The sequence below is a fragment of the Papilio machaon genome, chromosome 17 (assembly GCF_912999745.1).
Source record: "Papilio machaon chromosome 17, ilPapMach1.1, whole genome shotgun sequence".
NCBI classification, from domain to species: domain Eukaryota; kingdom Metazoa; phylum Arthropoda; class Insecta; order Lepidoptera; family Papilionidae; genus Papilio; species Papilio machaon.
This window is the reverse complement of record NC_060002.1, coordinates 6,311,084-6,326,213: the sequence shown is the minus strand read 5'-3', so window position 1 is coordinate 6,326,213 and position 15,130 is coordinate 6,311,084. Positions and strand designations below refer to the sequence as shown.

Here is a 15,130-nt window from a genome sequence, read left to right as displayed (position 1 = left end):
ATATTGAAATTCGTTCATACTCTGCTCTGTGTTTTTTTGTAAATGTCAATACGACAAAATGAAATTGACATTGACAATTGTTAATCGTAAATTGTCATGTCTTTGATGTGTTTACCGTTATTTTATTTTTAGAGAAAGTTTATAATTTATATTATATTTCCTCGTTTTATTATAAGTAATAAAGTAAATTATAAAAACATGTCTGAAAAGGTCAAAAAGAAAGTGTTTAGTAAATCTAGTGTTAAAGGGTAGGGATAAAGTATTATTTTAATTACTCCGATGTTTGAATTATTTAAATATTAATAAAATACAAATATAATGAAATAGCTCAATTTATAAATTAAAAGTCTTGTAAATTTGCAGTTGGTGGATTCTTTTTGGTGTTATATGCGCGGCTACCTTTTTGACCCGATTTTATAAAGTATTGGAACCAGATCATGTTTGGTAAGATTATTCTTTCATAGAATAGAATAGAACAATACATGAAATAATTTATGAGAAATATGTGGCTGATGAGATTGTTCCAGCTTATCCAGTTAAATTATATATTTATAACATCTACATTACATTATTTTATTACTAGCTGTTAACGGCGACTCCGTCCGCGCGGAATAAAAAATAGAAAGCGGGGTAAAAATTATCCTATGTCCGTTTCCTGGTTCTTAGCTACCTGCCCACAAATTTTCAGTCAAATCGATTCAGCCGTTCTTGAGTTATAAATAGTGTAACTAACACGACTTTCTTTTATATATATAGATTATGGTAATTTTCAGCTGGGATGAGACTCACTTTGGTAAAATGGCTAGTTGGTACATAAATAGAACTTTCTTCTTTGATGTCCATCCACCTCTGGGAAAGGTCAGTTAGTACATTTATATCAGATAAAACTTGAAAAATTACGATGCCTGGAGTTTGCCAAATAGAAGTTCATGGCCTACCCCTCTGGGTTACGGTTATGAATTATGTTGTGTTTATAAATATAGCATAATAGTACCCAAAGCACCCTAGTTTGACTATGCCAGTTCTCATAAACTCCAATGGAAACATTAAAATAGAAAGTTTATTTTCAGATGCTAATAGCACTCTCAGGGAAACTGTCAGGCTATGATGGAAAATATCCTTTTGAGAAACCCGGCGATAAATATAATGGTACCAGATATGAAGGAATGAGAATTGTAAGTATACAAAGAATTAAATTACTTATTATTATATTATTTATATATTAGGTCCTTACATATGAAATTGGCGTTTTGTATGGGAAGAACAAAAAGTCGAATATTTTTTAATATAATATATTTAATGAATCAAAGTATGAACCATTATTTTCTATGCACTTTTGCCATCTCATAGGTAGTTCATTGATCCCTTTACTAAAAAAACCAGTCGGACGGGAATCAATAAAATCTTTGAAGGCGATTTGGACTGCCCCATCGGAGTTGAATTTTTTCCCTTGCAACAAGTTATCCAAATTTCGAAAAAAATGGTAATCTGTTGGAGCAAGGTCCGGGGAGTACGGAGGATGTCTTAGACTTTCCAATTGAAGCTCTTCTAATTTAGTAGCCGTCTGTTGCGCAGTGTGTGGTCTAGCGTTGTCGTGAAGCAGCAGTGGCGTGGAGCGATTGACCAGCCTAGGTTGTTTAGCCGCTAGCTTTTCCATCATGGTTTGCAATTGCTGACAATAGACATCAGCCGTAATAGTCTGGCCAGATTTGAGAAAACTGTAATGAACAATACCGACACTAGTCCACCAAACGCTTACAAGTAACTTTTTTGGGGTTAATTTTCGCTTGGGGCAGGATTTGGCTGGCTGGCCAGGATCCAACCATTGCCCTGAGCGCTTCCGATTATAGTAAAGAACCCATTTTTCATCACAGGTAATGATTCGGTTTAAAATACCTTCATTATTGTGCCGGTTTAGTAATGTAACGCAACAGTCGACGCGCGTTTGCCGGTTTCCTTCAGTCAATTCGTGAGGTACCCACCTTTCAAGCTTTTTAATCTTCCCAATTTGCTTCAAATGAATTAAAACAGTTTTATCACTAACATCGCAGCCTGCAGCTAACTCGGACGTGGTTTGCGATGGATCCGCTTCCACAATAGCCTTCAACTCTTCATTATCAACTTGAGTCTCAGGCCGTCCACGGGGTTTGTTCTGCAGATCGAAATTTCCAGAACGAAAACGTTGGAACCAAAAACGATCTGTGTTTTCTTTTGCAACACGACCGCCATACACATCATTCACCCTTCGAGTCGTTTCCGCAGCACTAGTGTCACGGCGGAACTCGTACTCGTAAAAAATGCGATATTTTAAGTTTTCCATTTTGTAAAATGAGTGACGCAAACAGAAAAAAACAGAAGAAAAAAAACAAACGAATGACGGTCATCGAACCACAAATACATGAGTCTATAGCTGTACAAATTTGAATTTGGAATTCCTTACCAAAGAGGAGAAATTCGTGATTAAAGTGGCCAGTACGAAAAACGCCAATTTCATATGTAAGGACCTAATATTATTACTATAGTCCGGTCGCGGAGCAGGAAGAATTTCGTACATTGAACTCGCATTACCTGTCTCTGTCGCTCCCGCGTAAATACAATGAGTCTCGCTCGCACAGAAACAAAGGCCGCCGTCCTCAGGGATTCTAAACCTTTAGTTTGTTTGTTTGCATAATAAAAATTTTATGGGCTCCGTTAGAAGGATTACCGAAAAGGTTAATTATTGGTTAGTTCGAAATGAACAATCGAAACGAATATTTGAAAGACGAAAGTGCAGGCATTCATCTATTTTATTGCCGGCTTTCCGATAATTAATTTTTGGTTTTAAAATATTATGCAAATGAATTTTTCACTTCTCGAAATTGAACAATAGAGCAAAGTAACAGTTACTCCGAAACAGAGGAATCAGATTCTGTTTTTTGATTTTTTATTATTAGATACTTGTCTAGATTTTTATTTTTACTTGTATTATTAAATCTAAATAAATGATTTATATAGTAATAACTATATTTTATAAGTTGGTAAATTTTCTTTCACTTTCAAATAATAATTCATGTAAACCGCACTTAATACAAAAACGTTTGGAACCTCTGTCAGTAGATAAAGAGGTCATTGTACGAAATTCTTCCTGCTCCGCGACCGGACTATAGCTGTCATATGTGTGGCATTAAAAATAATTAATAAGTAGCCTATGTGTTTTTCCAGACTATGTTCTACATCTGTACCAAATTTCATCTAGATATGTCATTTTTTTTTATATAAGAGAAGGGGGCAAACGAGCAGCGGGAACACCAAGGTGTTCATCGACGCCCATGGACATCTGCAATACCAGAGGTACCACAGATGCGTTGCCGGCCTTTGAGAAGGTGATACGCTCGCTTCTTGAAGGACCCTAAGTCGTAGCGGTCATGTAAACATTCGCATTTATAATATTAGAAAAATATATACTTGATTTATTACTTGAAGGACGGCAATGTGTCCATGGCCATCAGTGATTTTTAAAACTTCAATGGTCCCACTGCTTCTTTGTTCCATTATCATATGAAAAATTAAAATATTTGAAAAAAAAAATTAACAATTTTTATTAATTTGTTTTTAGTTTTGTACTACATTAGGAGCGTTAACAGTTCCGATAACATTTTTGTCAATTTGGGAGATGACACAATCTTTGGAAGCCACATCTATTGGTACCATTCTACTGTTATGTGGTAAGTTCTTGTAATATTTTTATAGAAATAAACTAGTATAAGTTACTGAACTTAAAAAATATTATAAAAAAAAAATTTGTGAATCTGTTTTTTTTTTCAGATGTTGGATATTTAACTCTGAACAGATATATTCTTTTAGATCCTATTCTGTTATTTTTTATGAGCTGTGCTATTTATGGAGCTTTTAAGGTAAAAACATGTATACATCATTATTTTCCATCACTGCCCTCTCTTTGATATACATTCATTGTAAAATGTAAGTAAGTATTACGAGAACTCTACTAATAATTATGTTAATCATATGTACCTTTATATATATGTATATAATATAATATGTAGTGTTTTTTTTGTTTATATCAGGTGAGAACATTAACAGATACAGGTCTGCCGCCATATTCAACTCGTATGTTGTCATGGCAACTGTTCCTGGGCTGGTCTCTAGCATGCACAATGTCTGTTAAGTTTGTTGGTTTGTTCCTTGTATTGTTTGTTGGTCTGCGCACAATTGCAGATTTATGGAATATTCTAGGCGATCTAACAAAACCAGTGGTGAGTTTTAAGAGTTAACACATTTAATGCGGTTGCAATTTTCACATAAAGTGAACTCGGTGGCAAAATGCATCTGAAATAAATGCAGATTTAATTAATGTGAAATATTTATTTCCAGATGTTAACATTGAAACATTTAATTGGACGGACCTTTACATTAATTCTATGGCCGATCATTCTTTATGTGTTCTTTTTCTGGATTCATCTCACAGTGCTAAGCAAAAGGTATTATTTTTTTATTTGTCAGCAGCTTATACATAATATTATTCCTCTCAGGCTCAAAGCCTACCAAAGTTAAGAATGGATATATATACCATTGTAATTTTTATTACACATATAATTATCATACTACATGCATTCTAAGGGACTTCTTAACGACTATGAGTACGACATTTTTTTTAGTTTTTGTTTTAATATTGTAGTGGCAACGGCGACGGTTTCTACTCGTCGGGTTTCCAGGCGCGTTTGGAGGGCAATAGTTTGCACAACGCCAGTGCGCCACGTCTGGTGGCTTACGGAGCTCTCGTCACACTGAAGAACCACCGCACTGGCGGCGGCTATTTGCACTCGCATCATCATCTCTATCCCGCCGGAGTGGGGGCTCGTCAGCAGCAGGTTAGTAACACATTCAATTTGACAATATTTTTATGTTCTAAAGTGGACTCAAACGCCGAGTTGGCACTGAAAGTGTTAACTGTATATTGACTGTAAGTAGAGTACAAAAGTGTTACAAGCACCATAAAAATTATAGAAATTTCTTTTGCTACTGTTTGTAGAGACTTATGTAACAAATATTCATCCATCCATTCATCCATACATCTAAACATTCGTATTTATAATTTTGATAAGATGTTCAATTTGATAAAGGCAAAGTATACAATTTATCATTGATGCACTACACTGGAGTCATGTACCTAATGGAAAAAATATTGTGCGTATGTTATTTGTTGGTGAATTAATTTGTTATAAACAAAACAGATAACAACGTACACACACAAAGATGATAACAACCGGTGGGTGGTGAAACCCTACGACCGCGAGTCTGTGTCGGGTGGTGCGGGGGGTGCGGTGGTGGTGCGCAGCGGAGACCTGGTGCGCCTCACACACGCCGCCACAGGCCGCAATCTGCACTCGCACAGGGAACGAGCACCTCTCTCACACAAGTACCTGCAGGTCACAGGGTACGGAGAGGTAAGCTGAAAGAGACAATCAGATAATTTAACTTTTTAGAGCAATGTCTCTGTCGAATTATCGTAGAGTTACAATTGTAATCTGTGAAGAAGACGCCATTACATTTACTATTTATTATTCAAGCATGTAAAAATGAATATTAATTTATGCTTGATTTATTCCAGTATAGTAGAAAATTAGCACTGTAATGGAATGGATTGTTTTGGCACACTGGCACCAGTTAGTGTTTTGTTAATATTTTATTTTTACACATAGGATGGTATAGGAGACGCCAATGATGTTTGGAAGATCTTAATCTCCGGAGGGAAGGATGGGGAAGAGATCCAAACTGTGCGGAGCAAGTTGATGTTTGTGCATTATTTACAGGTAAGTTACCGACAAATCTATACATTGTATAATTTATTTTAGTGTGTAATTTCACTGCTGTCACACTTGTATTAAAACATATTGCTATCTCTAAACTATTTATTTTACACAGACATGTGTATTGACTACAACTGGAAAACAGTTACCGAAGTGGGGCTACGAACAACAAGAGGTGGCGTGTAACCCCAACTTGAGGGACAAACACGCGCTTTGGAATGTTGAGGACAACTTGTTTGATGACTGTGAGTATGTTATTGCAACATTTAATGATCCAGTTTTACATTCAAGTTTAAAATAAATAACCAAGAAGGGAGCTGCCGATGTGATTTATTTAGCCTGTTGAATCCTGCGGTTAGATTTGAGAAAGTGAGAGTATGTTTTTTGATCCTTTATTTTTAAACTAATAGTCTCCCGCAACTTTCTTCTCATCTTCGTTTTACTTTGACTTTGTCCAAGCTAAGCTGATCCATCTTTCATAAGACTGACCAAAAATATCTGAGATCAAGTTATATTGGATTATCTCTTTTATAATATTGTAGTACCCAAGGTGAGTTTCGATGCGTACGCGTCTGGATTCTTGGAGCGGTTCATAGAGTCGCACGCCGTCATGTTCCAAGGCAACTCAGGACTCAAGCCCAAGGAAGGGGAGGTGACATCACAACCCTGGCAGTGGCCTATCAATTACAGGGTAAGAAAATTTATTAAATTCTGAGATCAAATTAACAAAGTTACATAAACCCGCGCCATGTTGTGACGTCATACGACATGAAAAAATTACATCATTAAAATTGTGGTTTTTTTAATTATGTTCGTTTTTTAAAATAACAAATCTATTTGTTTTATTTATAAAATAAATTTTATTTTTAATAATAAATTAGAAATGTACAGTGTAAATATTGGTTTTCATTCGTCTTATTTTTTTTCTCCTCAGGGTCAATTTTTCTCTGGCAGTGGTCATAGAGTATATTTATTAGGCAACCCTGTAGTTTGGTGGACCAACCTTATTTTCTTGGTTGTTTTCTTTTTTATCTACATCATTAATTCTATCAGAGAAAAGAGGGCAGAGGCATTTGGAAAACCTTTAAAAGGTAAGACTAAAAGACAACAGTAAAGTTTAACCGTTAATTTTTTTTGTGGATTAATTTTATGAAAATCTTTGTAATTGATAAAAAAATTGCTTATCACGACTGTTGTTAAAATACGATATATTAATATCCATTTTATATCCATCACAGATAAAAAAATAATATTTTTCATCAACGGTGTCTACATATTTAGCGTATGTGCTACTTATTTCTAAAATAAGTAACTTTTCTTAGACGAAATTACAAAAAATAATATTAACCTATTGTAAAAGTTGAACGGCGCGACATGCCACCTTGTACTATTAAAAAAAAAACTAATATGTATATTCCAGAGAGTGGGGATGGGGGAGGGCGTTTGCTGAACGCTGCGGGGTGGAGTTTCGTGGGGTGGGCGCTGCACTACGTGCCCTTCTGGGCGATGGGCCGCGTGCTTTACTTCCACCATTACTTCCCCGCGCTCGTCTTCAGCTCCATGCTCACAGGTTTTCCCAATAAAACATATTTAAAATGATTTTGATACTAAAGATCGTAACTGACTACGATTATCTTAATAGTTAATATTATTAATTACTAGGTGTCGCCCGCGAATTCGTCTGCGTGGAATAAAAAAAACTTTACTTTTATATCTATACCAAATTGCATTAAGATCCATTAAGTCTTTCTGGAGATACCTTCCAACAAACATCATTATCCATCCATCCATCTTAGTTTTTAAAAATTTTCTGGCATAAGAACCTTCTCCTGACAATAACAAATACAACAAAAAACAATGACATTGGTCCAGCCGTTCACGCGTGATGGCGTGACCAAGGGATGTAGGGATGACATCTTACTTCTTACTAATATTATAAATGCGAATGTTTATATGGATGGAAGGATGTATAGATGGATTGATTTTTGTTTGAAGGTAGCTCCGTAATGGCATAATGTAGCCAGATGAAATTTGTCATTCATGTAGAACACAGTCTGGAAGAACAAATAGGCTACTTCTTAAGTTTTTTTTAAATTCTACATCATGGCAATGGCATGTTAATTACGAGTATTATAATAATTAAATGAAAACTCAGCACACTGGTCTGTCCACTGTCCAATTATTGTTCACAAATTAATTAAACTTTTGTATTCCAGGTATCTTAACAGAATATCTGTTACGTAGCATCAAGAGTTACTTGAGCCCAGAGTTGGGGCGCAGCGTGTACCAGTGCGCGATGGGTCTCGTCATCTCCAGTACAGTGTACAGCTTCTATCTGTTCTCTCCATTGGCGTACGGCATGACCGGTCCTTTAGCACACGAGCCCAACTCCACTATGACCGGCTTGAAATGGCTGGAGTCGTGGGAGTTTTAATGTTCTAACCATAAATATATTCTGACCATAGACTAATAAATCGAGTGTTTCGTTCGTAAATTTCTGACACAAACTGAAAATCGATTTTTTTAAATGTCATTTTGTTTTGTAAATGACAACACTGTGAGTAATTATCGCGGCAAAAGGATTCCAGAAGCGTTGTTTTTTGCCTCCTTTTTGTCTATAGGTTATATATTCATGGTTCTAACTATGGAAACTAATGTCGAAAAATCTGTACCATAAACATAAGTATGTTGTCTCTGGTTTTACAAACGAAATTGAGTGGGACTACAATATTTTTAATGGCGCTGTGACAGAGGAAATTATGGTTTTACTATTATTCAAGTGACTACTTACTGATTTACTTCCTTATTCCGTCCTAACACGCTATGATTTTTTTGTCTGCGTAAAGCTAATAATTTTAAAGTATTATCTAAGGAATCTAAAATATTTGAGTTAATTGAACAATATTTTATAATCTACACTAAGGTTGTGAAGAACATACTCATTGTTAAATAAAACAAAATAAATATTTAATTGATTTAGTAGAATTGGAATGGAATTATAGAGGGTGTTAAAATCTGAAAATAACAAAAGACTTGAGTTCCGTCCATTTATATTTGTAGTATGTAAGTCATATTGAATATTTACACTTTTACAAGATTTATACAATTTTATATAATAAAGTTTATGTATGTTTGAAAGATTTTTTATTTGATGTCCTTAGATATATACCTAATTACTTAATATGATATAATCCTACTTATCAATGATTACATAGCACCGCTATTTCTGCTCATTGCCATGCTTGAGAAATCTTAAAGCAAGATGTCTATCGAACCATAGATTTGACTAACTTAAAATTTATGGTTTAGTTAACAAAGTAGATCATCAGACATCACGACTGTCTTAATCTTAATCATGTTGGATGCCCTGGTAGAGAAGTCCCGGATAGATTAATTTACTCCTAGACGATGTCCGGGCGCTACCTGAGGTCCGGACCTTCACTCGTTGATCATTCACTCCTTGAAGACCCTGATAAACATCATTAGGTAACTTTCCGCAAATATCGGCAACAATCACGAGTATTAGGTGTGGATTACTATACCTCTTAAATTAATAAGTTATATATTTATTTATAATTGAATGTAGAAATTACGATTTAAGGTCGATGTTCACTTTCTTTTACTGTAATATTAAAATCATTTGAGAAAAATAGACGTTAAAAGTTTTGATTATTTACATGAAGATTTTAATATGTTTTTGTTTCATATAATTTGGTTCATTATAAAAGTTATAAATATTTAAAAAAAATCTTGTTTTACTCAAGTAGAGACAATACAGATAATGAAAACGGTAACGATTGATTTTTAGTTTTTGACTCTGGCCATGTTGTCGATAAAGTATTTGACATAAAAAATATAATTACAAATGGCGTTTACGTAGAATAGACAGATGTGTTCACGGCCACGATGGGCGATGATTCTTTGATATTACGAGAAGATGGTTATATTCGTATGAACTTTCCTGTTTCTTCTTTAACGTACCATAGTAACTTAAATATAATTTTGGTGAAGACTGACGTGGGTGGTGTACACGTTTTGGATGTGAACTCTGGTGTGATACTTCAGTCATCTTGTCTATCAGCGGGTAAGTCAGAAAGGCTGGGATACTTCTGTAATTATACATATAAATAGAATCCAATCTGTAAATAACGAAAAATAAGTGATTCGTCACCATCGTTTTTGTAGCAATGATTTTCGTACTTAATTTTTTCAATGTCCTACATTGTTTGATTTGACAGTTTTCAGTAAACAATTACGATTCTGCCGGATTTGCTATTACTGGAAATCATGATTTATAACTTAATTTTAGATGAAGGCGGTACTGTCGGCGTGGAATATGCACCAGGAGCGGACCGTGTGTTGTTATGGGACAGAAGCGGTGTCGGCGCCCGCACAGACTACAACGGGGTGCTGTTGCTGCACACGGCGCTGCAGCGCCGACTGCCCTCTCCACAGCCCGAGACCGTCATAAAGATCGAACTCGTCCTGTCAGAGGTACACCTATTGTTAATTTATAGAGGAATTACAGATGTTTTAGCACACCTCTTCAATATGTTAACTATCACAATGAATATGCAAAATGTGTTGCGAAAGATAAAGAGTAAAAGTATTATGACTCTTACAATCACACTGTTTTGGTTAACATTTTAAATGAGAATCATGACATTTAACTTGCTCGCTTCGGATAATCCTAATAATAATCTTACTACTATTATAATTGCTAAAATGGATAAATGGATATTTGTTAGAAGATTTCTCCAGGTTAAGATTTTTTGACAGTTATTTAGAGATAACAAAATAAATGCAGAGTTGTATGAAAGGCTGTGTAGCATGCTGTCGCCCAAAGAAGGAATATTACATCCTTGTACCGAGTAGATGAAAAAAATAAGTCCAGTAGAGAGTATTTCTAATTTAACATAAATAATCTACAAACCTATATAATTTTGCCTTATTTTGCAATATTGTATATGTGGAAGCAAGACAGATTTATACTTCATGACATGTATGTAAGAGCGTCAGTGACACAGTTGTAATCGCTTGGTCAGATTGAATTGTAATATATATATACATTTATCCAATATTTTTATGGTGAAGGAAAATATTGTGATACAACCTTCACATATTGGAAAAGAATTTTAAAGATACATGTAAAATCGACCAACTCGCACTGGGCCGTGTGGTTGATTATTGCCAAGTCACCCCTAACTTGGGTAGGGTCTAAGCCCTAGGTCTATATGTGGTAGGATGTCCAGGTGTCCTGAGTTGGGGAGATATTTTAACACAAAATTATAAAATTAGATGAAGATAGTTTTATTTTATTCTATAATAAATTTGTAATCTATACTTGGTTGGCCATTTTGTGTAATGGTTGTGAACATGACCTGACCCATGACCATGAACATATTGTATAGTGTAAAAGGAGCTGATTTTGTTTTGGTAATTTATAATAGCGGTAGACGAAAATAACAATTGCTAATTATAGAGTTCACAGCTGTTTATCTTGCTTTGAGTTTGAGATGTATGGATGGATGTTTATTTGAAGGTATCTCCTGAACAATTGCATGAGTCTTGCTGAAATTTTGCATAGATGTAAAACATATTCATAGGCTACTAAGTTTTTTTAATACTGCACCGGACGGAGTTGTGGTCGACAGCTAGTTTAGTTATAAGCATCAAATGATTTGTTCCATTTGAACCTATCCTTCCTTCATTTAACCATGGGTTTCTGAGACCAAAATCCCCATTTAAAACTTATTTATCTCTATTTTGTCAAAGACAATAACAGGATATGCAAAGATTTTGATCTCAAAAACCCACGGTTTATGTTTTATGTGGGTTGCCACTACCGAATCGTTCCATATGAAAAAAAAAAATAGATAAACATTCGATGGGATCTCGATTTTTCGTTACGATACGTCGCGTCTCAATATCAATCAATATTTCATACAATGTTACTTTCCTTACTACGCATTTATACTACTGGGCGATTTTCTTATTTTCCCGATGTTTCGCAATCCGTCGTACGAGAAGCAAAATGTAAAAACGTGTTTTTAATTAATAAACGAAATTCTGTTATTTAATTTTTATTAGGTAATATTAAAAATAGAAATGAAACATTTAAAAAAAAATAACAAATCGTAACTTAATACGAAGGGTTACAGATTTTGTAAAGGCGTGGTCAGAAACAATGCGTAGAATAAAACATTAGTAAATAATTACTTGACAAGTCGATAGTATTGGAATTGCTTACATTATGCAGATGTGTTAGTCATCTTAGCCGGTACCAGTACCACGCGATGTTAGATACGATATAAGCGGGTGAAATTAACAACATTCTATGCAACATGTTGCAACTTCACTATGGAATTACGCGTTTAATTGTTTAATGATATGGCATAGATTTAGTGGTATTTGTGATTTTTATACACTTAAGGTCTCTCATATAGAGGTTCTAAGCTAGGCACAATATAATACAAGCACGAATTTGAAAATGTAGTTTACAATTTCATTAGACTTTTATAATCCACAGTATATACCTACTATATAGAAGGGCACGACAATATAAAATAATATAATCACAGTCGTAATTACCGTATCGTGGATGCGAGCTCTTGTTTTCTTTAATTTGTAACGATTTATAATATTCGATTGTTCTTCAGTTGAGATATTGATCTGTTCACTTACTAATTATAAGTTGTAATCAAAGTGTTGTTGACTTTATTTTTCAACGGGTAGTCGGTGGGTAGTTTGTTTTTTTTTAATCAATTCTAACTTCAATCATACAGTGGCGTATGTCGTCAGCCAGTATTTATTGGATTGAGCAAATTGCGGTGTGAATGTAATTTGTTGTGTTATAAACGTTCTTGATACTTTCTTTAGAAATTTAATTGCTTTCATGAAACTATCAATTTTTAAGTTCAAACGTCATATTTTTTTACATTTTCCTCCATTTTTTTTGTGCTTTGAATGTTGTAAATTCTGATGTTTGATTATAGCTGTGTTTTTTTAATTCCTACTTGTTCTCCTTTCTACGAAACTTCCTGTAAGTGATGATTTTGTTTTTTTTTTTATTGAAATAATTTATTATTAGATAAAAATACTGTTTAACTTTTTAAAAAAATCGTATCCATATTTACCCATATTGTGTATTTACTATTTTTAATGGAATTATGTTATTTACCGTTTTTGAGTATCACATAAAAAGCTGACATAATACACTATGTAATATGTATAAATGTTACGTTGATTGTTTTTTTTGTTTTTAGTTTGTTTTTTCAAGTTTCTAACATAAGCTACTCTTTTAAGTTTTACGATAAACTAACTTGTAATAAGAAATTTTCATACACCTAATATTAGACCCAAGGCGATATATTTTGCAATAAAGCGGCATCGTCTGTTTTAAATTCAATTTAGTTTATTGTTGTTTTTTTCTTTTTTTCTTTTCGTGTCGTAAAACGTAAATTGTTTCAAATTAATGTAAATTAAATTCTCTATATATAAAGTACATTTAATAAATAATATCTGAAATTTAAAAATACCTTCAAAGTTCGGAATAACTAAACAAATTACGTGTTTCGCACTGGTAAGAGTTCTTGTTGGCAATTAAATATCGAGACCTGATGAGGGTGTAATTGAAGACGAATGGGATTAAAGATTAGTACTACGTTATATTGGTCTTTTATATATCAAATACTAGATTCCATCTTACTAATATTATAAATGCGAATGTTTAAATGGATGAATGGAAGTTTGTTAGAAGGTATCTCAAAAATCAAGATATCGCTGGCAAATTAGGCATAGATTTAGAACATAGCCTTGAAGTATACATAGGCTACTTATAAAGTGTTCTTCCGCGCGGACAGAGTCGCGGGCAATAGCTGGTCATAAATAAAGTTAATTTAATCTACTACAATTTATACTTCTATCTATACAAATATTATAAAGGGGGAAGATTCGATTTTAATCTATAACACAAACTTAAAAACTACTAGACCTATTTCAAATATTCTTTTGTCATTAGAAACCTACATTATCACTGAGTAACATAGGCTATCCTTTTTGAACGAACATTCTTGTTTGTGCAGGCGGTGATCCTGTACCAGTGCCTCCAAAATCTAGACGTGCATGCTATCGAGGGCTTGCAAGACTTCGTCAACGCACTCAAGACCGCCATTGATGCCGAGCCCGCTAGAAAAGGCGTTAAAGCTCAAAAGGTAAAGTATCTAGTACTAGGCGACCATAAGAAAACCGATATATTAACGTCGCTATAAATTATTTCTTCCATTCTTATTCCTTCTCATTCTATCTCTCTAACTTTGCCACTCTTTGAAAGTGGATAGTAGCGTTTTGCTTTAAATTCCTCATAATTTTATAAGTGTTTGCTATATGTTACCTTTTTTTTATTAATTTACTTTAACTAAACAATAGAAATATGAATCGTGCAGTACCAATTTCGTTTGAAAAACATTGAACTTTGTATGAAATCTAGTTCCGTGTTATTATTTTCGGCTTCGTTATCTCGCCGCTAGTCCGCTACGGTCGCATCGATTTTCATTGGAGAACGACAGTTTTACCATTGGGTATTAGTCCCGGTCCCAGCTGACCGGGCTTAAACGCGCAAATACACTCCGCAAAGAAGATCATTACAGTTTTACGTTTGCGAATGAATATGCGTGAATATTAATAATTTTCAAGTTCATTATAAAACATACCCTAAAATTTTCCAACAATCTAGTTTTGTTTGACAATATATTCTTATGTGAAAGTTCTTATGATTAATTTCATTATTAAAATAATAAGCATCAACTCTTTTAATGTAATTACTCATTGACATTGATATGGTTCAGCCAGTATATTCCATCAGTATCTGACTGGCATGGTTATCAGTTACAATGTAGGCAACTTGTTGTAAAGGGATGATTAAAACATTGTATTATTGCAGTGGAGCACAGTGACGATCTCCCTGCCGCAAGTGACCTTCCGACTTGTGACTGCGGCGGTGGTACACGAGCTGAAGGGGCAGAACCGACGCGTGCCGGCGCTGGCCATCGCCTCCGCCGTACGTCAGCGCGCCAACGAGCTGATGCCCAGTGCGCGCGACGGCGAGACCCGCGCCCTTATGTACTCCGAAGCCGAGAGGAAGGAGACCTTCAAGCGTTGGCCGCATATGGACTACAAGTTTGTACCAACAACGATATTCTTGTAGAAAATATGAAGCGATTATGAGTTTTGCAATGCATTACTTCAATGTGTCAATTTTAAAATATGCAAGTTACTTAGTAACTTTGCGGATGTTAATCTACTTAGTCTTCATCTGACATATT

The 15,130-nt window shown here is 34.6% G+C and overlaps 2 protein-coding genes across 2 annotated transcripts in view; both read left to right on the top strand.

The window, feature by feature from the left end:
- Positions 1-116: 116 nt before the first annotated feature.
- On the top strand, positions 117-8,592 carry LOC106716116 (protein O-mannosyl-transferase 2). The gene is made up of 16 exons (XM_045681800.1): positions 117-248; positions 364-444; positions 774-858; positions 1,071-1,175; positions 3,596-3,704; positions 3,805-3,893; positions 4,065-4,253; positions 4,372-4,478; positions 4,676-4,868; positions 5,232-5,444; positions 5,700-5,810; positions 5,923-6,052; positions 6,350-6,498; positions 6,742-6,917; positions 7,232-7,377; positions 8,024-8,592. The coding sequence occupies exons 1-16, from the start codon at positions 199-201 to the stop codon at positions 8,239-8,241; spliced, it is 2,151 nt and encodes a 716-aa protein (XP_045537756.1). The 5' UTR covers positions 117-198; the 3' UTR covers positions 8,242-8,592.
- A 1,058-nt stretch (positions 8,593-9,650) lies between these two features.
- LOC106716115 (baculoviral IAP repeat-containing protein 6) overlaps positions 9,651-15,130 on the top strand; it is a 29,386-nt gene continuing 23,906 nt past the window's right edge. The window contains 4 exon segments of the mRNA XM_045681889.1: positions 9,651-9,891; positions 10,117-10,301; positions 13,892-14,020; positions 14,749-14,984. Of these exon segments, the coding sequence (XP_045537845.1) occupies positions 9,714-9,891; positions 10,117-10,301; positions 13,892-14,020; positions 14,749-14,984 (728 nt within the window). The 5' untranslated portion in view covers positions 9,651-9,713.